Source organism: Adiantum capillus-veneris, chromosome 9 (assembly GCF_014529385.1).
Source record: "Adiantum capillus-veneris isolate H3 chromosome 9, ASM1452938v2, whole genome shotgun sequence".
NCBI classification, from domain to species: domain Eukaryota; kingdom Viridiplantae; phylum Streptophyta; class Polypodiopsida; order Polypodiales; family Pteridaceae; genus Adiantum; species Adiantum capillus-veneris.
Genome location: NC_140939.1, coordinates 111,185,100 through 111,206,861, shown reverse-complemented (window position 1 = coordinate 111,206,861; position 21,762 = coordinate 111,185,100). Strand labels below are relative to the sequence as shown.

General features: G+C 42.5%; 2 protein-coding genes and 1 pseudogene across 3 annotated transcripts; 1 reads left to right on the top strand and 2 right to left on the bottom strand.

The window, feature by feature from the left end:
* Nucleotides 1-5,596: 5,596 nt before the first annotated feature.
* Nucleotides 5,597-6,127, bottom strand: LOC147450984 (uncharacterized; annotated as a pseudogene).
* Nucleotides 6,128-7,764: 1,637 nt separating this feature from the next.
* Nucleotides 7,765-16,082, top strand: LOC147450982 (U-box domain-containing protein 4-like). Of its 2 annotated transcripts, none has more exons than XM_086519945.1 (5): nucleotides 7,765-8,153; nucleotides 12,647-12,849; nucleotides 13,359-13,475; nucleotides 13,612-15,609; nucleotides 15,690-16,082. In XM_086519945.1, exons 1-5 carry the CDS (start codon nucleotides 8,144-8,146, stop codon nucleotides 15,789-15,791), a joined length of 2,430 nt encoding a protein of 809 aa, XP_086376071.1. In that variant the 5' UTR covers nucleotides 7,765-8,143; the 3' UTR covers nucleotides 15,792-16,082. The 2 variants fall into 2 exon arrangements, with proteins under 2 accessions (XP_086376071.1, XP_086376070.1); XM_086519944.1 differs by having other exon boundaries at nucleotides 12,580-12,849.
* LOC147450983 (uncharacterized) lies at nucleotides 8,166-12,548 on the bottom strand. The gene has a single exon (XM_086519946.1). The coding sequence runs from the start codon at nucleotides 11,683-11,685 to the stop codon at nucleotides 11,338-11,340; it is 348 nt and encodes a 115-aa protein (XP_086376072.1). The 5' UTR covers nucleotides 11,686-12,548; the 3' UTR covers nucleotides 8,166-11,337.
* Nucleotides 16,083-21,762: the final 5,680 nt, after the last annotated feature.

Here is a 21,762-nt window from a genome sequence, read left to right as displayed (position 1 = left end):
GTGCTAGTGGCTCACATAAGTGTATAACTGTACACTTAGGGTTAGTAGCAGTTAGTGATGGGCGGTCAGCCACATGGCCATTAAACCTAACATTCTCCCACTTGATGGCCAATGTGGGAGACCATAAGAATGGAAGAGAACCATGCTTCACCCAATGCCCATCAACTCACGACAGTGCTGAAACTGATGGCTGGAGAGACTTTCAGTGAGTGCATCCACTGTGTTCTCTGACGTAGGAATCTTCACTAAATCAAGGCTCTTGTTTGCCAGACATTCACGACTGAAATGATAACGCACATCACTGTGTTTCGTTCTAGAATGAAACATTGGATTGTTAGCCAAGGCAATAGCACTCCGACTGTCACAATGAAGAACTGGTGTACACTGCTCCAATCCAAGATCTTTCACTAGGCAAGCAAGCCAAATAGCTTCTTTGCATGTCTCACTCAATGCAACATACTGTGCCTCTGTGGTAGAAATGCAATGTACAATCTTGAAGAACGGATCTCCAAGAAATAGCAGAATCAGAAAATGTGTAAATCCAATCTGTTGTTGATTTACGATTATCAACACAGCCTGCATAATCACTGTCTACAAATCCCTGAATGGATGACACTCCATGACCATAGCATAACTGTCCATCTGCCTTCTTGGAATGACCAGCAATAAGCATGTCATCTACATAAAGGATAAGCATAATAAGATGTTCATTGGGTTGTCTTTTCATGTAAAGACATGGATCCTCATTACTATGCTTATAGCTTAGGGAACACATAAATACATCAAACTTTTGATACCATTGTTTGGATGATTGCTTCAAGCCATAGAGACTTTTCAAAATCTTACTGACCAAATGTTCCTTGCCCTTTAGCACAAACCCTTTAGGTTGCTGCATATAAATCTCTTCCTCGAGATCACCATGTAAAAAAGTTGTAATGACATCCATTTGATCAAGCTCCATATCTTCAGTGGGGAAACCAAAGCAAGCAACGTTATCAATGTGGTCATCTTGACCACTGGAGAAAAGATTTTGTGGAAATTGACACCATATTCTTGCTTGAAACCTTTGGCCACTAAACGAGCTTCGTAATCGTCAATCTTCTTCTTGTAAACCCATTTACAAGGCAATGCTTTCCTAACTTTTGGCAATGGAACAAGTTTCCATGTTTTGTTCTTTGCAATATTGGACAGATCCCTCTTCATAGCATGTTCCCACTGAACCTTATCATTGGCTAGCATAGCCTCTTTGTAACAAGAAAGCTCACCACTATCTGTCAGCAAAAAAAAATCCATGCCTGGAACAAAATGTTCTGGCGGATGTGAGACTCTTTGAGATCTCTGCGGCTGATTCAGAACTCGTACTAGCCTGTGTAGTAAGTAGCTCGGGAGCTGTCTGGACGACAGGAGGTGATACATCGAAAAACGTCACTTTCCAAAATTCAACCTCTTTCATTGACTTTCTATGCATCTTAGTTTCATTAAAGACAACATCACTGCTACGGATCACTGATCGACTTTTTGGATCCCATAAACGATAGCTAAATTGACTATCTACACCATAGCTAATGAAGATGCATTTCCTGGACCTAAGATCTAGCTTAGCATGCAACTCCTTGGGTACATGTGCATAAGCTTCATAGCCAAAAGTGCGGAGTTTTTCATAAGACAATTTATGTCATGACCATAACTCCAAAGGTACACGAAACAGTAATGAAGCATGTAGTGATCTATTGATCAAGTACATGGCTGTGTATAATGCTTTAGCCCAAAACACTTGCGATAAATTAGCCTGTGATAACATAGACATAATCCGCTCTTGGATGGTCCTATTCATTCGTTCGGCAACACCATTTTGTGCAGGGGTATAAGGACCTGTAAACTCACGCTTAATTCCCCTACTTGAACAAAAGTCTGTAAACTCTTTGGAGACATATTCTCCACCATTGTCTGAGCACAAAGCTTTCAAATTATGTGCAGACTGAGTTTCAACACTAGATAAGAACTTCTTGAAGCAAGAAAAGGTCTCATCTTTAGACTTCATGGTGTAGATCTAAACATGTCGTGTTGCATCGTCAATCAATGTAACATAATAGGACGCACCACCATGGCATTTAGAAGGTATAGGCCCACATAAATCAATGTTGTGCACAAGATTTAAGGGCTTCCTTTCTTTGTCAAAAGAATGTGTACGATGTGTCTATGTTTGCTTTCCATATTGACATTGCTCACAAAAGGGAAAATAGAAAAATGACAAAGATGGTAAGTAGCCCAAACGAGAGAGTGTCTCCATTCCCTTTTTTGACATATGTCCTAACCAGCTATGCCACAAAGAAACGGTTGGTAGCTCGGTTACAAAAAGAACATTGTTTTTATCAGATACATAAAGAGGATAAAGTGAACCAACTTTATAGCCATGGGCTATAATAAGATGACCTTTCGCAACACGCTAAGACTGCTGATGAAATGGACTTTGTAACCCAAGTCATCAAGACGTCCAACTGAACTTCACCCCATTTGCCATAACCATTGCAATATCACCTACACCAACAATGTCACAAGAGTAACTGTCACCAAGTGTAACAGAGCCAATGGTTTCCTCGTTTAGAATGCCTATGAGGTGTGACATGCAACGAAGTACCCAAATCAAGAATCCGTGTATGGACTACTTCACCACTAACAAGGAGTTCAACTCGCATATAACTCTGCAAAGATAGAGTTTCTTGTGCATCATAAAAGACATCATTATTTTCAGTCAACATATTAATGTATTGCGCATCATTGTCATCCTGAACTATGTTCAGTTCTTCAATCTTAACCGAACTCTTTGGTTTCTCCTCTTTATCATCATGATCTTTGCCTTTACCTTTGCCCTTCTCTTTGTCACGCTTCCAAGCATAACAATCCTTCTTTATGTGACCAAACATATCACAATAATGGCATTGAACATTGCGGCGACCACAAAACTTTGATCTATCCTTTGATGCATCTCTATTGCCCTCTTTATTGGACTCACGTTGCGAAGAATGGCCCTTATGTTGCTTATCAGCCCTTTGCATATAATGAGCTTCGCCATAATGCGAGCTAGTCATGGTATTCCGACGCATCTTCTCTGAGAAAAGTGCACTAGTAACATCATCATTTTTTAGTGTACCATTAGGAGCAGAGTTACTACCAGTTGTGCAAAAGATATCCCAAGAGGGTGGCAACGAACAAAGAAAAAAGATTGCTTTCATCATCTCATCAATGGTCATTCGCTGTGCATGAATCTGGGCAAAAAGAGAATCAAAATCATTGATATGGCTAGCAACTCTAGCTGACTCCTTCATATGAAGGTTGAAAAGTTTTCGCATCATGAAAACCTTATTGCTAGCCGTATCCTTCTCGTAAGTGTCGCATAATTTCTGCCATAAAGCATGAGCAGTCTCGCATTCTAACACTAAAAAGTACACCGACTCACCAAGGTGCAATCTAATCGTAGACTTGCATAGCTCATCAAGCTCCTCCCGCTGAAACTAAGTCATGTGCATATCTTCAGTTCTAGCCACATAGGCAATAGACAAATTTTGCTTCTTTTGGACAAGCACATAATGCATTTGGTTCTTCCAAAGCTGAAAATTAGTATCATCAAACTTCTTCATGTCATAAATGTCACGGTCTTTGCTAGTAGACATGGTGGCAAAACTACCAAAAGATTCTAGGAAAATTTCGGCAGAGTCTCCTTATATTTGGGACTATATCAACCAAAATACGAGACAAAAGGACCAAGTATGTCACTCACAAAGCATAAAAGAGGTCAATGCCTCTCAAAAGCACATTGTATAGTGAGGCGTATAAACTGTCAAACTGACCATAGACTGCCAACTCGGCATCAAAAGCACCTATACCACTCTATGCATGTCCTATGGCGAGGCCTTGTAAGGGATGCTCCAGCTACCTGTATCACCAAAGGTATCTCCACATTTGAGAATATCTCAGCTCAATGGAAACCTCACGCTATCGACCCTCAACAACGTAGGTTATGCAGCAAAACGTATAGCCAAGTCTCAGAAATGGCTATCATCTCCAAACCAAGTCTTAGAAATGGTCGGGACTACCGTACTAGCCAAAAGATGGCTCCACAAAAGCGTACAATGGCAATATCCACAAAGATGTACAAGTCTGTCACGACGCTCAAACAAGTGCCAAAAGCATGTGCATGCAAAGAAATATCCCCGCGGGGAGCAAACTGCTCTCAAAAGAGCTCAAACACTGTCAAAAGTGCCATCATATGCATGTATGCATAAAAAACTCTCCCACTGGAACCAGATATATCGCAAGCACTGAAACTAGTAGCCTATAAGTCGATGCCGATGCCGTAGCTGAATCCGAAATCGAGGCCGAGAAGCTCAGAGGAAGGTAACGAAGCTGCTCTATGTTCTTGTACCTGTACCTGTAGTCGAAGAAAAAAATGCCATCAAACTCCCACTCTATGTGTGTGTATAAGGGCACTCCGAAAGAGGCTATACACTCCCGAATGAGCCATGGGCTCTAGTAGATGGAAGAGACTGCAACAATGGTACCTGTAATGGCTATGGAAGCTCTGCATCACAAACTACCAAAAGAGAGCTGAAAAATGCAGCTCCAAAACCGTAGCTTGAATGAGATTTTTGATGGCACAAATGGCTTCGAAAGGGGGGTAAAACTTCAAGACACCTACTAGAAACGCTCTCGGAATGCTGAATTTATCGATGCCGAAGTCGAAACCTTGTTTGCACTCTTAAAAGGCGTGCATGGGGAAGCGATTTTGAGAATGAAACATCTATGATACCAGATGAAGGAGAGGAGCTGGGAGCATAATGGAAGAGGAAGATGAATACGCACACACACTCACACACACACCACCATAGCCACACACACAGGTTGGAGGGGGAGAGCCCACACACACTGTGTGCCCCCTTTCTTTCTTCTCTATCTTATGCCCTTAGGCACAATACACACTCTACTTTGTGTTAGTGGCTCACACAAGTGTATAATCGTACACTTAGGGTTAGTAGGAGTTAGTGATGGGTGGTCGGCCACATGGCCATTAAACCTAACATGCTCAACCTAGTAGCCAACGGTGACAAACATAGTCTACCGTAGTCAAAAGTGTTTGGGATCAATTGAGAAAGTTGAATTTATCCACTACCCCTTGGTAGATTGCGGACTTTGTTCCTTGAAAGTTCAAATGTGTTGAGCTCAAATCATGACTCTCAACACCTATGGAGTGATTGTATATTAGCCGGGTCATACCCCTGAAAACACCACTCCTAGAGACATAATCAATGCTGCAGCTAAGCAACAATGCAATTGGAATCTTATTCACAGCTAATTCATGAGAGAATCTTCTTCCTCCATGAACCGAGGAGAAAAATGTCAAATACCCCCAAAGAAAATAGTCATACTAGATTTTCAAAGGTGTTAACACAAGATATTACTTGCGTAGAGGCTCTCTTAATGTATTCATGTCTTTCGTTGAATCATATGCTTGATAGCTAGGCCATGCTTACTTGCTACCCATAGAAACTGTCATTGGAATTGGCTGCACCTTGTGCAGAGAGCCAATGATGTAAAGTGCTCACCAATGTATACATATTATGATGATCTCGTGCAATCACCAATTAGTTTGTGCACTTGTTTGAGGAGGTGGGGACAACGATGGGGCTGATTGGTGTTGGTAGAGCAGTTGCAAGACGGGCAGACAACGGCAACGACATTGTGGAAGGCAATGGATGCGGTACTGAAAGCAAGGATGGCCTTACTAGAACTGGCCGCACTCGAGGCAAGAGGAGGGCTGGGTAAGGCCACCTTCCAGTGCCTACGAAGGCTGATCGAGAAGGTGTTGTTGTAGGCCCCATAGCATATGTGCAGTCTGACCCTCCAATTGGCGATCCTCCTTACCGTGGCTGCAAGCTCAACCCCATTATGGTGGAGTTTGCTTGAGGTGTTCCCGTTTGTGGCACCATGGACGGATTGCCGCCGCTAGCTTCGATAGTCAGCATCGCTTCGTCGAGTAGGGAGTCCGTTGGCGGGATGGAAGAAAGCACCTCCTCGCCCTCGTCCTCCATTCATTGTTAAGATCCATGGGCAAATTCTATCGAGAGGACATGGCTGCAGAAAAAAAAAGGAGCATTATTGATGCCGGTATGTAGCAAACGAGACCATATTGTACAGACACCTTTGCAAACTTAAGACCCTTGCACCACACAAAAAGAAACCTGTAACTCATGTAATCGGAGCACATAAGTAAAAAAAATTAATAATTTCCATAAAATTATTAGAGCAATAAGGTTATCACTCAACACAACAAAAAGTCAATGGCATCCACTTTCAAAAATATAGTGGTTCATGAAGCTGTATTAGTCAGAGGAAAAAGAAAACAAACTTGTATAAAAATACCTGCAAGGAAACAATGCCATAAAAGGCAACGCCAATGAAGAATAGAAGGAGGCAAGTCAAGCTGCACGCACGCGCGCACACACACACACACACACACACACACACACACACACACACACACACACACACACACACACAAAGTGGCAGAACAAGGCAACCTTCTACACGCGACCATGTGTGTTTTTGAGAGAGGGGGAGAGAGAGAAGACGGAGGTGAGCTTGAGGATCGAGAGTACAGGAGGTCTCTGAGGTGAAAGTGGGGCATAGGATGCGTGTGCTTTTGAAGGAACCACGTAGCAGACGGAGAGGGATGGGGGGAGAGGGGGGACTGTGTAGCAGAAGCTACTCATATGGCGCTAGGCTGCCCTCCGGGTTTTGATTAGAGTAGCCATTGCAAGTTGCAGAGATGTGTGTGTGTGTATGTGTGTGTGTGTGTGTGTGTGTGTGTGTGTGTGAGAGAGAGAGAGAGAGAGAGAGAGAGAGAGAGAGAGAGAGAGAGAGAGAGAGAAGTACCTGGATTGCTTACAAAGCGTGCAACAACAACGTGCACTTTGGTGCACTTCCACTGCAGTGCCGTGGGAGGGGTACACGTAGAGAGAAGAGGCAGCGTAGTCCCTCACACGAATTTAGCAGCATTTTGCACGGTTTCCAAAAATGTCTTTCGATGACAACGGAATCGCCAATGCCACTTGGTAGTCTAGAGGGGGTTAGAGTGGTGTGGAGGGTGGGTGAGGCACCCCCCAACGAAACTCTTGAGTAGGTCTAGCAATCTCGGTGTCTGGCCCTCCAGAAAAGCTATGGGACTCCCACACCATGGCTGAAGGTACCTCCACAAACACCTCCTAGACCCTTATGGGGACGGAGCGCTCTTAGTGGGGGAAAGGGAGGCCTTCATCTTGACCCAGGTCGTTCACCGAGGGCAGGTGAATGCACACTTCTCTCTCCGAAGAATGAGCCGAGCTAACACATTTTCATGAGGTGATGGCAAAAAAATAGCGTACCCGCTAGGGTTTCTACATTTGGAGAGGAGAGCGTGGATTCTCTAGTCTTGGCAAAGTTCAAACTTCACAGCCCATAGGGGCTTTGCCGCACGTTGTTCTTACGAACCAAAGAAAGAGAAATCCCACCAATGGCAGCGTGCCAAGTTGTTCTTATTGAACGCAAAGTTTCCGTTTAAGCTAAAAAGCGAAACGGATCACATGGACAGGTAACAGGCCGACGTGATAGTTTGCGAATAGTTGGTGGGCAATTTTTTGAGTCGGGACAGAGACACTCTCTCTCTCTCTCTCTCTCACACACACACACACACTACTTTTCTTGCATTACCCCCCCCCGCCCCCCCTTCTCTCTCTCTCTCTCGTTTGTCGCTGCCCCACATTCTCAATTTTTCTCTACAGTGTCCTCATCGCCATAGCCGGCCCTTCCTCAGCTTTTCGCAGTCATTCTGCAGCTTTCCGTTCTTTTATTAAAGCCTTGCCTACATGTCTTGTACAGCACTCCCCTGTATTTCTCAAAGCCGCTTTCTAGCAAGGATCCCCCTGTCCTTCGTGGTCAAATTCTCAATCCCGTCGAGAGCAGAAGAATCCTTTCAAGAGCGCAGACCATCGGCCTCACTTCAGCTGAAATCGACTTGCTGAAAGAGAGTGCTATGGAGGGAAGGGAGTCAGCTTTGCTGCAATAGAGTGGGGGTTGCCGAGTCCCGACCATCGTCTATTTCTTAGTTCTGATGCAGAGAGGTACGCATTCTTTGTGCTGCCGTATGTGTTAATGTTGTGTAAGCTGCTGCTTCCGCATGTTTTACTTGTAGTCTAATTTGCTGATGCATGTGAGCTCTGGTTTCTGTGGGAATTCGTCTCTTAAGCTTCACCTGGTCTATGATGGAGACCTTGTTTAGGTCTGAGCAGATGGTACATACATCAGACTTCATCTGGTTCTGCTAGTGCATGTTTGGGCAGCTAAAATTGAAGCTGATGGGCGTCTTGCCGGAACACAAACACATGTTTTGAAAGCTCCCCTTGCTATTTGTCCAATTCGTCCTCATCTCTGTCATCACAGACTCTGCCATTGGCATTTTTCTCAAGTTTCTTATTTTCAGTGCCTGCTGTTGTCTGCAAGTGCTCTGATGGTAAGGTGCTGATGTGCATGAAGTCCATTCTTGTATGATGCAAGGTCAGTGTGCGCCAGAAGCTGGTCATGGTATGTTCATGACGTATGTTCTGTAGATTACCAAGGATTCTGGATCTGCTGAGGCCACCAGCTTGAGTGAAGTCTTGGTGTCCTGCCTTTTTTTTCAGGAGGGTAGAAATGCTCCCAAACAATTGGGCAGGAGCGCAAGCACCTTTAATCCAATTCTGAATGGGATTGCCTGTTACTGGGTATATGGCAAAAATAGTGGATCTCAAGCTGTTTTGCATGATTCTGGTAATTCGAAAGTTATTTCCAGAAGACTTTTAGATGTGGAATCAATGCGCAGGTCAAAACAACCAGCCCAATCTGAGTCCGAAAAAGCATGCAAATCTGGCGGCAATGATCCCCCCTTGGGATAAAACAAGCCAAGTTGTAAGGTGCCACTCACGTAGCAAAAAATCCTCTTGACAGCCTTTCAATGCTTAGACCCTGGGCTATGCATGAATCTGTTGACTTGTGAGACTGCAAACTGAATATCCGGCCTCATGTTGCATACATAAATGAGGCATCCAACAACAGTTTGGTAAAGAGTGACATCACCAGCATCATGAAGACTCAATTTCAAACCTGTTTCCATGGGAGTGGCAATAGGTTTGCAATCCTCAAGTCCTAGCTTACATAGCAATGTCTCTATGTAACTTTTTTGACACAAGGCAATACCACCATCACACTGCTTAAACTGTATACCCAAGTAATGATGCAACAGCCCCAAATCTTTCATCTTGGAAGTAGCATTCAAATCAGCCTTAAATTTAGCATTATGTCTCGCATTTGTTCTAGTGATCATCAAATCATCCACATGAAGAACCACAATGAGAAGTGCATCATCCTCACGCTTTACATACAATGTGCTTTCTTTGGACTGTTACGAAAGCACGAGGAGATTGCGTCAACCCATACAAAGCTTTGGTATATTTGCATACCTTATCCTCTTGTTCTTTCTTGACAAAACCGCGAGGCTGCGTTACATCAACTTGCTCAAATATGTCACCATTCAAGAAAGCAGTGATTGATTGACATCCCAACCGAAATGAGTTGCTAATGCGTATAGAAAACGCAGAGTAGTCATACGACAAGTGGGAGCAAAAGTCTCTTTATAATCTATGTCTTTTTGTTGTGCATAACCCTTTGCAACAAGTCGAGCCTTATAGCGGTCAATCTCACCATCCGGCTTGCGTTTGAACTTGTAAACCCACTTCGTACCAATGGCCTTTTTGCCAACAGGCAAATCACATAAAGTCCATGTATTATTTTCTATAAATGTATCATGTTATGATTGCATGACAGCCATCCAATTTTTTGACTTTTGTGCTTGATCAAAAGACAGAGGTTCCTCAACATCATGTAAGCTAGACATAGCGAAAGCATAACAATCTGATGCATAAGATGCATGGCGAGAGCGTGAACGAGTGCGACTAGACAAAGATGTATCCAATTTACTGTCACGTAATGTATGTACCATTCATTTTGGCATACCTCTATCCTGCTCATTTTCAGCCCTTTCCGCATCAAGAACATTATGTACCTTTGCATCAGTAATAGACTGATCTGTAACATTTTCAAAAACCCCCATAGGTTGTACATTTGCCTCAATTGGAATTTACATTCGAACTTCCACCACTGAAAAGAGGCAACAAAGTCATAAATGTCCTCTGAGCTTACATTACTGTCTCTAGTACATGACAACAAGAGCTGTAGAGAATCTTCCACAAACACAACATCCCGTGAAACCAGAATACGTTTTGTTTGTGGATGATACAATCTATAACATTTGCTTTCAACACTATAACCAACAAAAAATACATTTGACAACCTTATCATCTAATTTTCTGCGTTGTGTTTGTGGCACCAAAGCATATGCCTGCCAAACAACCAAAAACACGCATATGCTCAATAGAGTGCTTTCTATCATGCCATGCTTCATATGGAGTCATAGATTGCAAAGCTTTCATAGGACACTTGTTAAGTACATAAGTGGTACACATGATGGCCTCAAGCCAAAACGAATGCGGCAAAGCTTGACTTTTGACCATACATCGTGCCATTTCCGTAAGTGACCTGTTTTTCCTCTCAGCAACACCATTTTGCTGAGGCGTATAAGGCACTGTACATTGGTGTTTTATCCCACGACTAACCAGAAATACATTAAATTCTTGAGACATATACTCCCTCCCTCGATCGGAACGGAGGGTGTCCATAGTACATTTCGAAACATTTTTAGCCATAGCCAGAAATTGTTTGAAGCACATAAATACTTCGGACTTCGCTTTAACCGGATATACCCATGCATGCCTGGAGTGATCATCAATAAAAGTCACGAAGTGAAGGTAATCGCCCAAGGACGGAGTTTGGATGGGCCCACAAACATCACTATGCACAAGCTGTAACCTGCATGTGCACACTGTCTAGTCCTGTTTTTTTTGGAAAACGACCCTTGCAACAGCAATGTACATAATGCATCAAACTTGACAACTTCAGGATTTCCTTGGGTCATAAGTCTCCACGTACTAGCAAAAGTTGGTAAGAATTCGGCAAGGCATAAAAAACAGTCTGCACGAGGAAACTGTCTGAAATGACTTCTCTTGCAGAAATAAGTTGCTCATTGATATCCTTGACACCAGTAAGGAAAGTGTCCATGTCATCTTGCTCTTGCATAATCTTCGACTCCAGCTCTTTACGCAGCAATGCAATTTTCGCCTCATTGCGACTTCCATAAAGACCAGCGAGAATATCCTAAGCTTGTTTTGTAGATTTCGTTGAATGAATGTGAGGAGTAATAGTGCGCTTCACAGACAACGCAATCAATGCATGAGCTTGCGCATCTTTTGCATCCCAACGAGCTCGTTCTGCCGTAGGCAAAACAACTCTAACAGCAGCAATCCTTGCAACAAGACTTGCAACATTCTCAACATCACCTACATTCTCAGAACCAGGACGTACATCAATGCCCTGGACAATATTCCAGGCACCCTTTGACACAAGAACATGTTGCATCATGTAAGCCCACATAGGGTAATTGTCCCCATCCAATTTGTCCTTAGCAGCAAACATCTTGAACACATCAGTGTTGTTGTCGGCCATGGCGAATGCTTGCACTTGATGTGAAAACTGTCCGAAAAGAGGAGAAACGAAGCGTGAACAACACGTGCTATATAGCACAAACTGTAGAAGACTGTAAGGGACTTGTTATACAGAAAACGACACTGACAGAAATTTTGCCCAAAATGATGAAATAGTCTGCGCAGTACTGCCTATAGTGGAAACGGAGGCTGAAATGAGCCCGAATCAAAAATCTGAGGACCAAGCTCTTCGAGCTGACCTGAAATTTCTGTCGACCTGCGAACGCTCGCTAAAGCTCACAGAAATCGGAGAAAGCGAGCAGGTGTGTGCTGGAGCTGCTGGGGACTAAGCCCGGGAGGATGCAACTTGCTCTGATACCAATTGTTGGAATTAGGGTTGCAGAAAAACACATAGCTTGGAGAAGATGAAGGAAGCTCAAGGCACACAATAGAGAGTGTTTTACTTATTGTGCAATGGAAAGATAAGTTAGCCCTAGAGTGATGGGCGTATATATCCGGCGGTCCTAAGTGTGTTCACACACATCACTATTACATGTATATGGTAACATTAGCCCTAGGTGTAGTGCTAAGTCATGAGGTAATTTGCAAATGTTTTTGATGGTTTTAAAGAGTTTTTAAAGAAAACGCACCGTATGAATCTATACCTCATGATATAAATTGAAATACATTGCAATTTCCATATGAAACCATATTATACTTCACCATACGACCGTACGATGACGACTATGAAATGAAAACTTTATCATGTTTTTGTTTGTCTAAATCCCCTCTGTTCCTGCATCTGTTCCTACCTCTTTTTTTGTTTGAGCTATGCATTCACTTTATTTTAGAAGTGCCAAGATGTTTCAGGAAAACACAAATTGATGATCAAACTGCGATTATTTGACTTCTGCAGGATATGGACTCTACAACACTGTTACCAAAATTGTCCTTACTGATAGAGGCAATCTCTTCGCTGGCAGGGAAAGCTACCTTCCATGAGGACTCTTGTAAAAAATTGGCAGGGACCATACGACTTCTGTTACCCCTTATAAATGAAATTCAAGAGTATAATGTGCCTCTTGTTGGAGGAGCTATCACTTCATTTGAAGGACTAGAGCATGCTGTGTTCAAAGCGAAGGGTCTTGTTATGAGATGTGGTGGGCAAAGTAGCAGACTTTACATGGTAACCACCGAGCACTATCTTGATTCTTGATGAGCTCTATAGTCTCTCTTTTAACAGTTCACCATGTAAACACAAGGCATTTTCTTGCAAGTAACAATTTTTTTGAGAAAATTTATCATCATACCTATTTCTCATGGCTGCGTCATTTATTTATATCAATGGTTGTCAAAGCAATATGGCTAATGTGCCTCTGATGGCTCCCAAAAAAATAAATTCAATAGGGCTACATACAAGATTGCAATGAAACAAGAAAGACTTTTAAAGGTATACAAACTTCAAGACAAGAAAAGACAACGAAAGGTGAAGAAATGAAGCATGGGCATCCCACAACCTCTTTACATAGAATATATGTCAAGTCTTTTGACTTTCCATATTTTGAGTTTCCAAGACCATAAGGCTTTTCATCTCCTACACCTCCACTTTTAACTTTTGCATTGAGATGTTTTGCAAGGTTTTCCATTTTTCCAGAATGGTGGGGACCTAATATCTTATCACAAAAAAAATTGTAGGTGTTGAGAAAAGAAAAGTTTGCTGAGAAATTCAAGCTCATGACACTGGAGATAGAAAGCCAGGTGAATTCTTTGCCACTTGGGGCCCTTCAACCAACTGATACAACTCAACAGCAGGTTTGGATTCTTGTATATTCTTCAGAGGATTTTCAAATGCTTCACGTACTAGTCATATTGTCATGGGCCAAGCACTTTGCAAGTAAATTTTCTGTGATTTTAGACTTAGTCTCACTAGTTGTTGCACTTGTTATAGGTTTTCAACTGCATCGCAGGTCTCCGTAGTATGATGTACGACGTTGAGGGAGAAGAAAACGTGCTTCTGGACACCAAGGTTACTTTGGCAGATCTGAAAGAAGGGGTCAAAGTGAGCCATGATAGGCTTGAGGGCCTGGCAAAGAGGTTTTGCCTCACCTTAAATCAGGATGTCTTAAGAGAGGCAGCTCTTCTTGAAAAGGAGAGAGAGCTTGCCAGGACGGAGAAAGATAAACATGAAGAAGATTACATCAACCAGCTACTTGTCTTGGTCACAAAAATTGGAGATGACTTAGCTGAGCAAAAGCAGGCTCAAGTAGAATTTGGTGGGATACCGGTACCAGCTGATTTTCGGTGCCCCCTTTCATTAGAGTTAATGTCAGATCCTGTAATAGTGGCTTCTGGGCAGACGTATGAAAGAGGGTACATTCAACAGTGGCTGGATCAAGGCAACACTACATGCCCCAAGACAAGGCAGACGTTGAACCATACAAACCTTATACCCAATTATACTGTGAAAGCTCTTATAGCAAGCTGGTGTGAGGTGAATAATGTTCCGTTTCCTGAGCCAGTCAAATTGAATAGTTCCACTACAGGTATAGTAGCATCTTTTCCAGCAATGCCCTTCAAGAGAGCGAGTTCTGCATTAGCGGAGCGTCGGCTCAGAGATGTGACTTCTTTACCCATCTTACGTGAGGACCACATGCCACACATGAAGTTTTTTGAAGACCTAAGCCCGAGTCCCGGGCAGAGTTATCGAGATACTGAAGCATTACAACACCTCACCCTCCATAGTCCAAGGCCGGGTTTGAATGGTGATGCCAATATGGTTTTTTCCCCATCTATCTCAAGGAAAAGTAGCTTCAATGGTGACTCTGCCAACTCACGCGCGCATAGTAGAAACACGTCGAGCTCAAGTGTCGCCTCCAGTGCAGATGATACTTTATACAATGCTGCATTTGATGAGAACAGTGCAGAGACAGCCCACCATCAACCAAATGAAGTACCCTTACAGGTCCATGCCATGCAGAGGCGTCCGGTTTTTGGGTCTAACAATCACGGATCATCTTTAGCCATTGCAAGCTTGAATAGGCTCACTTTGTCAAGCTCGAGAAGGTTGAGGGGGTCTGATCTCAGTGTGCCATCAAGAAACTCAAGCCCAGCAGCCACGGATGTGGCTGAAAATAATATGCGAATGAACATCATGGGGCTGGTTGGTGACCTTAAGTCAGGCTCTGAAGATGCACAAAGAGCTGCTGCTGCCTCTTTGAGGCTTCTTGCTAAGCATAGTCCTGACAATCGAAAATTTATTGCAAATTGTGGAGCAATTGCGCCTCTAGTAATGTTGCTAGACTCTCCAGACTCACAGACACAGGAGAATGTGGTAACAGCTTTGCTGAACCTCTCAATTGACGATAACAACAAGAATGAAATTGCTGCAGCGGGAGCCATTGATCCTCTTGTGAAGGTGCTCAGGACTGGGACGGCTGAGGCCAGGGAGAACTCTGCAGCAACCCTTTTTAGCTTGTCTGTGATGGACGAAAATAAGGTTGCTGTTGGGCAGTCTGGTGCTATACCACCACTTGTGGACCTTCTCATGCATGGATCACCTCGAGGCAAGAAGGATGCGGCTACAGCTCTTTTCAATCTCTCTATACTTCATGAGAACAAGGCACGCATTGTAGGTGCTGGGGCGGTCAGGCCGTTAGTGGACTTGATGGCAGACCCTGCTGCAGGGATGGTAGACAAGGCAGTGGCAGTCTTGGCGAATCTTGCAACCAATTCGGAGGGACGGTCTTCGATTGGAGAGGAAGGAGGTATTCCCTCCTTGGTTGAGGTAGTGGAGCTGGGTTCACAGAGTGGGAAGGAAAATGCGGCCTCTGCTCTTCTACATTTATGTACAAACAACCACAGGTTCCGTGCTATGGTGTTGCAGGAAGGGGCCATTCCACCTTTGGTTGCATTGTCGCAATCTGGCACAGCCCGAGCTAAAGAGAAGGTAATTCTTGCATTTTCTGCTTCTGCCAAAGTATTTGTCTTTTGTCATATGAAATGACAGTAGAAATTGTATGATTTCAGGCATTAGCCCTTCTACGCCATTTCCGAGAGCAGCGACAAGCTGTACTTGGGCGGGGTATGCGTGAGAGAAACATGGACCAACGTCAGAGGCCGTATGTGTAACTGCATTGTCCTTTTCTTCATTTACTGGTCCTTCCTCTCGAGTTCACAAATGCTGATCACAACATGCAATGCCAAGCCACATGGATAGATTGCCAGTGTGGGTTTTCTGTGTCATTTGTACAAGTGTGAATGTTGGTTTTAGGAACATGATGTTGTACAAGGTTGTGAATGAATATTGTAGTGTCGGAAAGCATTTTTTGTTGTAAAATCAAGTTATTGTCTTTGTATGATTGGAAAAGCTTTGTAAAATGCCTAGAGGTAAGATGGAAGACTCTTGTAAGCTTTGCAGCAGCCTCATGAATGATGAATCAATGTCAAGTGCGTCAGTTTGAGTTACGCATAGCTAGCCCGTTGGATTCTGTGTGTGAGAGTGTTTGGGATGGTTGGTTCATTCCTCCATCTCAATGCCAATGGCACATAAAAATGAGTAGCTGATTTTGTTTCCATAAATCTAAACCATGTCCACTAATCAAAGGTGGACACACACATCCTTGTACATTGACTAGATGCTTTATCTCTGTTGGTTCCTACAAATTTATTCTCGGAAAGTGGAATCAAGCAATGGTGCTGGATCTTCCATGGCTCCTCTTGTGTGTATAGAGAGAGAGAGAGAGGTGTTCCACTCCCCCACACCAAGCCCCTATTTCTTTTCTTGCCTTGGCTTCCACTCTCCCTTGTGTCCTTATGCCATGTGGCAGGAGGCCTTCAAGGTGCATTATGTAGTATAGATAGATAGATAGATAGATTTAAGTGCCACCCTATTCAAGCTTTGAAGGATTCATGTAGAGTGTTATTCTTGGAGTTTCCCTTGGTTCTCAAATAGGGTTTATTTAAACTTTTTGGAATCCTCTTCTTTTTCAAGAAATTCAGGTCTCAAGGAAAATAGGCTGCAAAGTTCTCTCAATCCCATAGGACTCTGTTGCTCATGTGTGTATTAAACTGGTTTTGGACAAAATTTTCTTGGAAATAAAGCTTTGATTGTGCTCCGTCAATTGTACCACACATGTCCTATGCGAACAACAACATGCAGCAATTTCGCGATGATAACTTTTGGTCTCATGGGTCATCTTGGCCATTCACATGGTGAATACTACGCCTTTTTTTATTACGTGTCCAATAAAAGGGTGGAAGAGTTCAGAAGAGAGGTAGAGGAGTAATCCTAGGAGAGGCAATAGGGCATGGCTTAGGTGGCAACAAGTGCCCCTAGACTAGATGAATAGGAGAGTTAGGTGTCTAATTGTGGTAGTGAATGTCTAAAAGGGGAGACATGAAAGAGAGAGCAATTCAGGGATTTATCTCAAGAAGTTGGTATGTGAGAGACATTGATTTGGCAAAAATGTCAATATAAGAGATTAGTAACCTCATAGAATAGCTTTACTTACCATTAAAGGGGAGCATAAGTAAGCTCATTTTAGAAACCTTGTTCATCTCCTCCCATGAAACAACCTTCATGTTGGTCACACCCCCTTCATTGTCTAGCAAACTTTTTGAGTTAATTGTACTATAGAGACTTTTATAATTGGCATTAACCAACACTATAATTCCTTTGCACGTCAACTAAACTATGCATCTTTTTAATATTCTATGCACTTCTCTTTATACTAGTGTTCTATCTTGGTAAAATATTTAAAAGAAATTTGCTTTGTAGAAGTAACATGGGAAATATATCAATGGTAAATAGCAATCTTGTAGCTACAGCGAGACTTTCCCTATTGCTTAAGAGTATTGTTTTGAGCGTCCATGTCCTAGTCAAGTCTATTACACTCCTTGGATTCACATTATGTTGCACTAGATTGCATTGTCCATCCTTGTGACAACTTGTTGACATTGGCACTATTGTCAGAAACTAGTGACCTAGACTAGAAAGAAAGTGTGGCACATGTCAACATGAGAGACCCTCTAGACTTGACTCTAGAAGAATTACCATCACATATGCTTAGGATTAGAGTAGTAGAAGTAAATGTGGGATTCCATGCTCTCATGGTTTCTAGGAAGTCAAGGACCTGGTTGAGAACCACATAGGTAGTTGTGAGAACTTGGTGGATTTTTATTGCTACCCTTTGTAGCAAAAGTCCTTTTCAAAGAATAGGCGTCCTATAAGGAAATGTGCTACTAACACATTGTATTGTCTAATGTGATATCTAAGCTCATAAGTGAACTCTTGTAAGAGCTTGGTCTGTTTGGCCTTTCGATGGGCCTTTAAGTATGTTTGATTAGGAAGTCGCTTCACGATTTCTTGATCGAACACTCTAATGATCTTGGCATCATATATGAGAGATCCTACTTGTAAAATTCGTATATTCACAACCATCAATAAATTAAAGCAACATAAAGAATTTACACTTTCCATGGCCTGGGGATTTGTCCATTGGAAAAAATCTTTGTGCTCGCTCAAAGCTAGCTAGATTGCTAAACTTGAGTAGACCAACTGTAGAATACCTAACGTTTAGTTCTTTCTTTGCGTAGAAATATGAGGGAGGGGGTGAGACAACAAAATATGACACACGTGACGAGAATATGACAATTTTTTGATAGAAAAAAAGTGAAATAATTTCAGTACAACGAAATTCCTAAGCATACAAAAATATATCTACTTCAAGAGTGGAGCCTCAGACCATTTAAGAATCAACCACGCTACCCATTCAACCGGTGCATCTATAGATAAGGAGAATCTCACTTCGTTGAGAGTGAGCCAGTTCACCACCACCTATCGTGACTCGTTCATAAAGGTCGCTTCACCTCCCTCCATGAGCTAGAGCCTTGAAAGGATTCCAATACCCATCAATGGTAGGAATCAATACCTCTTGATGAATTTAGACATCGACCTCTTTGAAGATCACCTTGGGTGCAACTAGCATTGGCCAACGGCATGAGCTAGAGGATCATCCATTTTATTGTCTTCTTTTCTATGAGGGCCTTACACTAAGATTTATGACATATATGAAAATCAAAATGAGTGGCAATGTATATTATTTATTAGATTTTTTAAAAAAAACTATAGATCAAGGTCCTCTAAGCTGTCTTTGTTATTTTCTAAGGCAGGTCTTTAAAAAATGAATTGTTGAAGTTTATTTTTTTTGCATTGTCACATTCCTTGGGTCATAATCTATCAAATGATTGTTGGATCTTCAAAATAAGTTCTACATCATTAGATATCTAGTGTTAAAAAATTAGGTTTTTGTAAATAGAAATTCTAACAAAGAAAAATGAATATTAATTATGCAAAGATCCGAAAAATTATCAATAAATCAAGTTAAATTGCTAGCCAAGTGATCATGCGCAGAAGGGTAAGTAAATTAGAACACCCCATAAAAAGTTATAAGTATGTTCTTCATCAAGGTCACAATGTTGTGATAGGCTGAACCTGTAATGTCAAGGGTAAACCCAAGGGAAGTCATGGACCGAGGCCAAGGATTGAATGCTAGTTGTGGATAGGGGATTCTGAGTATGGATGGCCAAGGGCCTATATAATGGGTGGTAGGGCGGAGAATCCTTCACTGTAGTTCCCTCAGTCTCACATTAGTATCAGAGACCAGGGGAAGAGGAGCTATGGAGGAGGGATGAAGGCTTGCATTTTCTCTCTCTCTCTCTCTCTCTCTCTCTCTCTCTCTCTCTCTCTCTCAAATCTCGAGGCATGGGCATGGCCCCTTGTATACACATGAGCTTGAGAAGAACCACGTGTGGAGGGCACCGTGTGTAGGATCCCTTGTGTCGAGAGGGGGGAAAATAGACCGTATCAGAATAGGGTGAGCAAGGGACCATTGGGATCTCCATGTGACATTGACAACCTTTCGTCACTATGGCGACACCAAAGTTTGAGCAGCAGTCCGCGATCTACGGCTTCCCCTTTCTCTCCTGCGTTGCTTGTGCCTTGCCATAGTCATTGTGTGGTTTATTTTTTATATGGGATGGCCCTATTTTGGGGCACTCTACCCCCATAGGGGTCGTACCTAGGGCCAAAGATTAGCAACATTGTTCGACAAGATGGTGCCCACCTCCGGTAAACATTCTTTGTGATAGGCTTGATATACACGTACATCATTGACGGGATACAAGCTGCAGGAAATTGCAAAAGTTAAGGGACATAGTCCGCAGTTTTGGTAAGGAATAACAGGATTGGTGAAGCTTTGAAGCTTCAACATGCACATGATTTGAAGACACGGCCACCTCGACATGGATTCAAGCATGCAAGTGCTGAGGATCGAAGGAAGGCGGCATGCATTGGTCATGCAACATGTAAGATGTTAATAACAAGGACATCAAGAATACGATGACATGGTTCCACCGCTCGAAGAGGTCTTGTCAGCGTTGGTCAGCAAGTTGATGGTAACTTTTTCAATTTTGAATTCATTGAATTTCACACATCTCTCTCCATTACAAGCACGTATTGGGCAATTTGAGGTCTTTGAACGTTTTTCATGCATGGCATGTGATACCTTAAACAACTATGAGCACAATCACTGGCCCAATGACTTCTACCACCAACAGCCTGCAGTTATGGATGTCAATTTTCCACTTTTGGCTTGGAAATTTTGCTAGGACATCGCTCTTAGGCAATGTTGGCTCCTTGGGTTCATGCAAGGCCTGTGCATGCCAGTACAGGCAGGACCTGTGGCATGTAAGACAAAAGTATTCGAAAAGGCCAACCATTAATTACCATTTCAGGAAGCTGTAAACCAAGTTTGCTAGGACATGGCTCCTAGGCCAGTTGTCTTCCATTGATGCAATCAGGCAACGATAGGATCTACCCACTGTCAGCAAGCATGATCTCACGAGTTTTCAAAATTAATTGGCAATGGCTACATGCAAAGTAGCACTGCATCACTCAGGGTTCCAAGCAGGTATGAGGTACATACTTTGCAAGTTTTTTTTTTCACTAAGTTGAACAATTTGACAAGGTTGATTATCTGTGCATGCTTGACAAGGTCGACTTTCTTTTGCTGTGACATCTATTTGTGAGCAAGAGTACATGTAGCTATGAGCAAGGGTAGCATCCAAAGTGGGGCTACTGAGATGTATCATGCAAACCATTAGGGAATTTGGGAAGTCATTTGGAGGGCCTTATTGAGGAGAGAGAAAAGGAGGCGCATCCAATGAACAACAAGCTAGTAACATAGAAATAGGAAGAAATAAATTAATAAATGCAAAAGAAAGAGAAGAACATGAGGTAAAACCTCGTTTTTACGACGTTGAAGGTATCTATATGTGGGCCTAGTGTCTGAATGTAGTTATGGTACTGAAAGACATCTAAGATAAAATATCATTCTCCCACCACCAAAAGCTCTTGCTCCATTAACCTCAAAACTGAATTTTCCTCCATTAGAAACAAGTTCATGCTTTCTTCTACCACTCAAAAAGAGCCATGGTTTCTTCTTCTTCTTCTTCCCACCCTAATAGCTCTAGGGGTTGTTGTGCTCTCTCCCAAGCCAGCCTCGCCATTAGTCTCCCAAGGAGTCCAAGTAGCACCATAAGCTCTATCACTATCTCAAACTCCATCAATATAGATAGTCAATGGCAACAACAGACAATATACAAAGGTTCTTGGGTTCTTATGTAACCAAGGAGAGGAAAAGATCCTCAACAACAAATCTATTTTGTTCAGCATGGAAAGCATGAGTGCTAGATTTCAAAGTGGAGATGGGTAAGAAATCTGTTAAGGAGGTTTTGGTACAACATGTCTATAGTCACTCCGATGTGATTTCTAATGGCGGATATGTCTCATTGGATTATCATCCTCGATGCAACTGTGAGTGTGTTCATAGCCTTCAATCTCTATTCTTTCTTTTAGACCTTGCCCTTCTCTTTCTTTCTTTTTTCTTTTGAAGAGGTAGAACAATATTAAGAGAGCAAGATCAAGTTCTCATAAGCTCTTCATTCGTTTCAATAGTTAGACTAGGTGGTCTATTACATTTTGTTGTTGCAATTGCAGACGTCTATAGTTCATCATACGAGGAATGGGAGCCAATGGAGT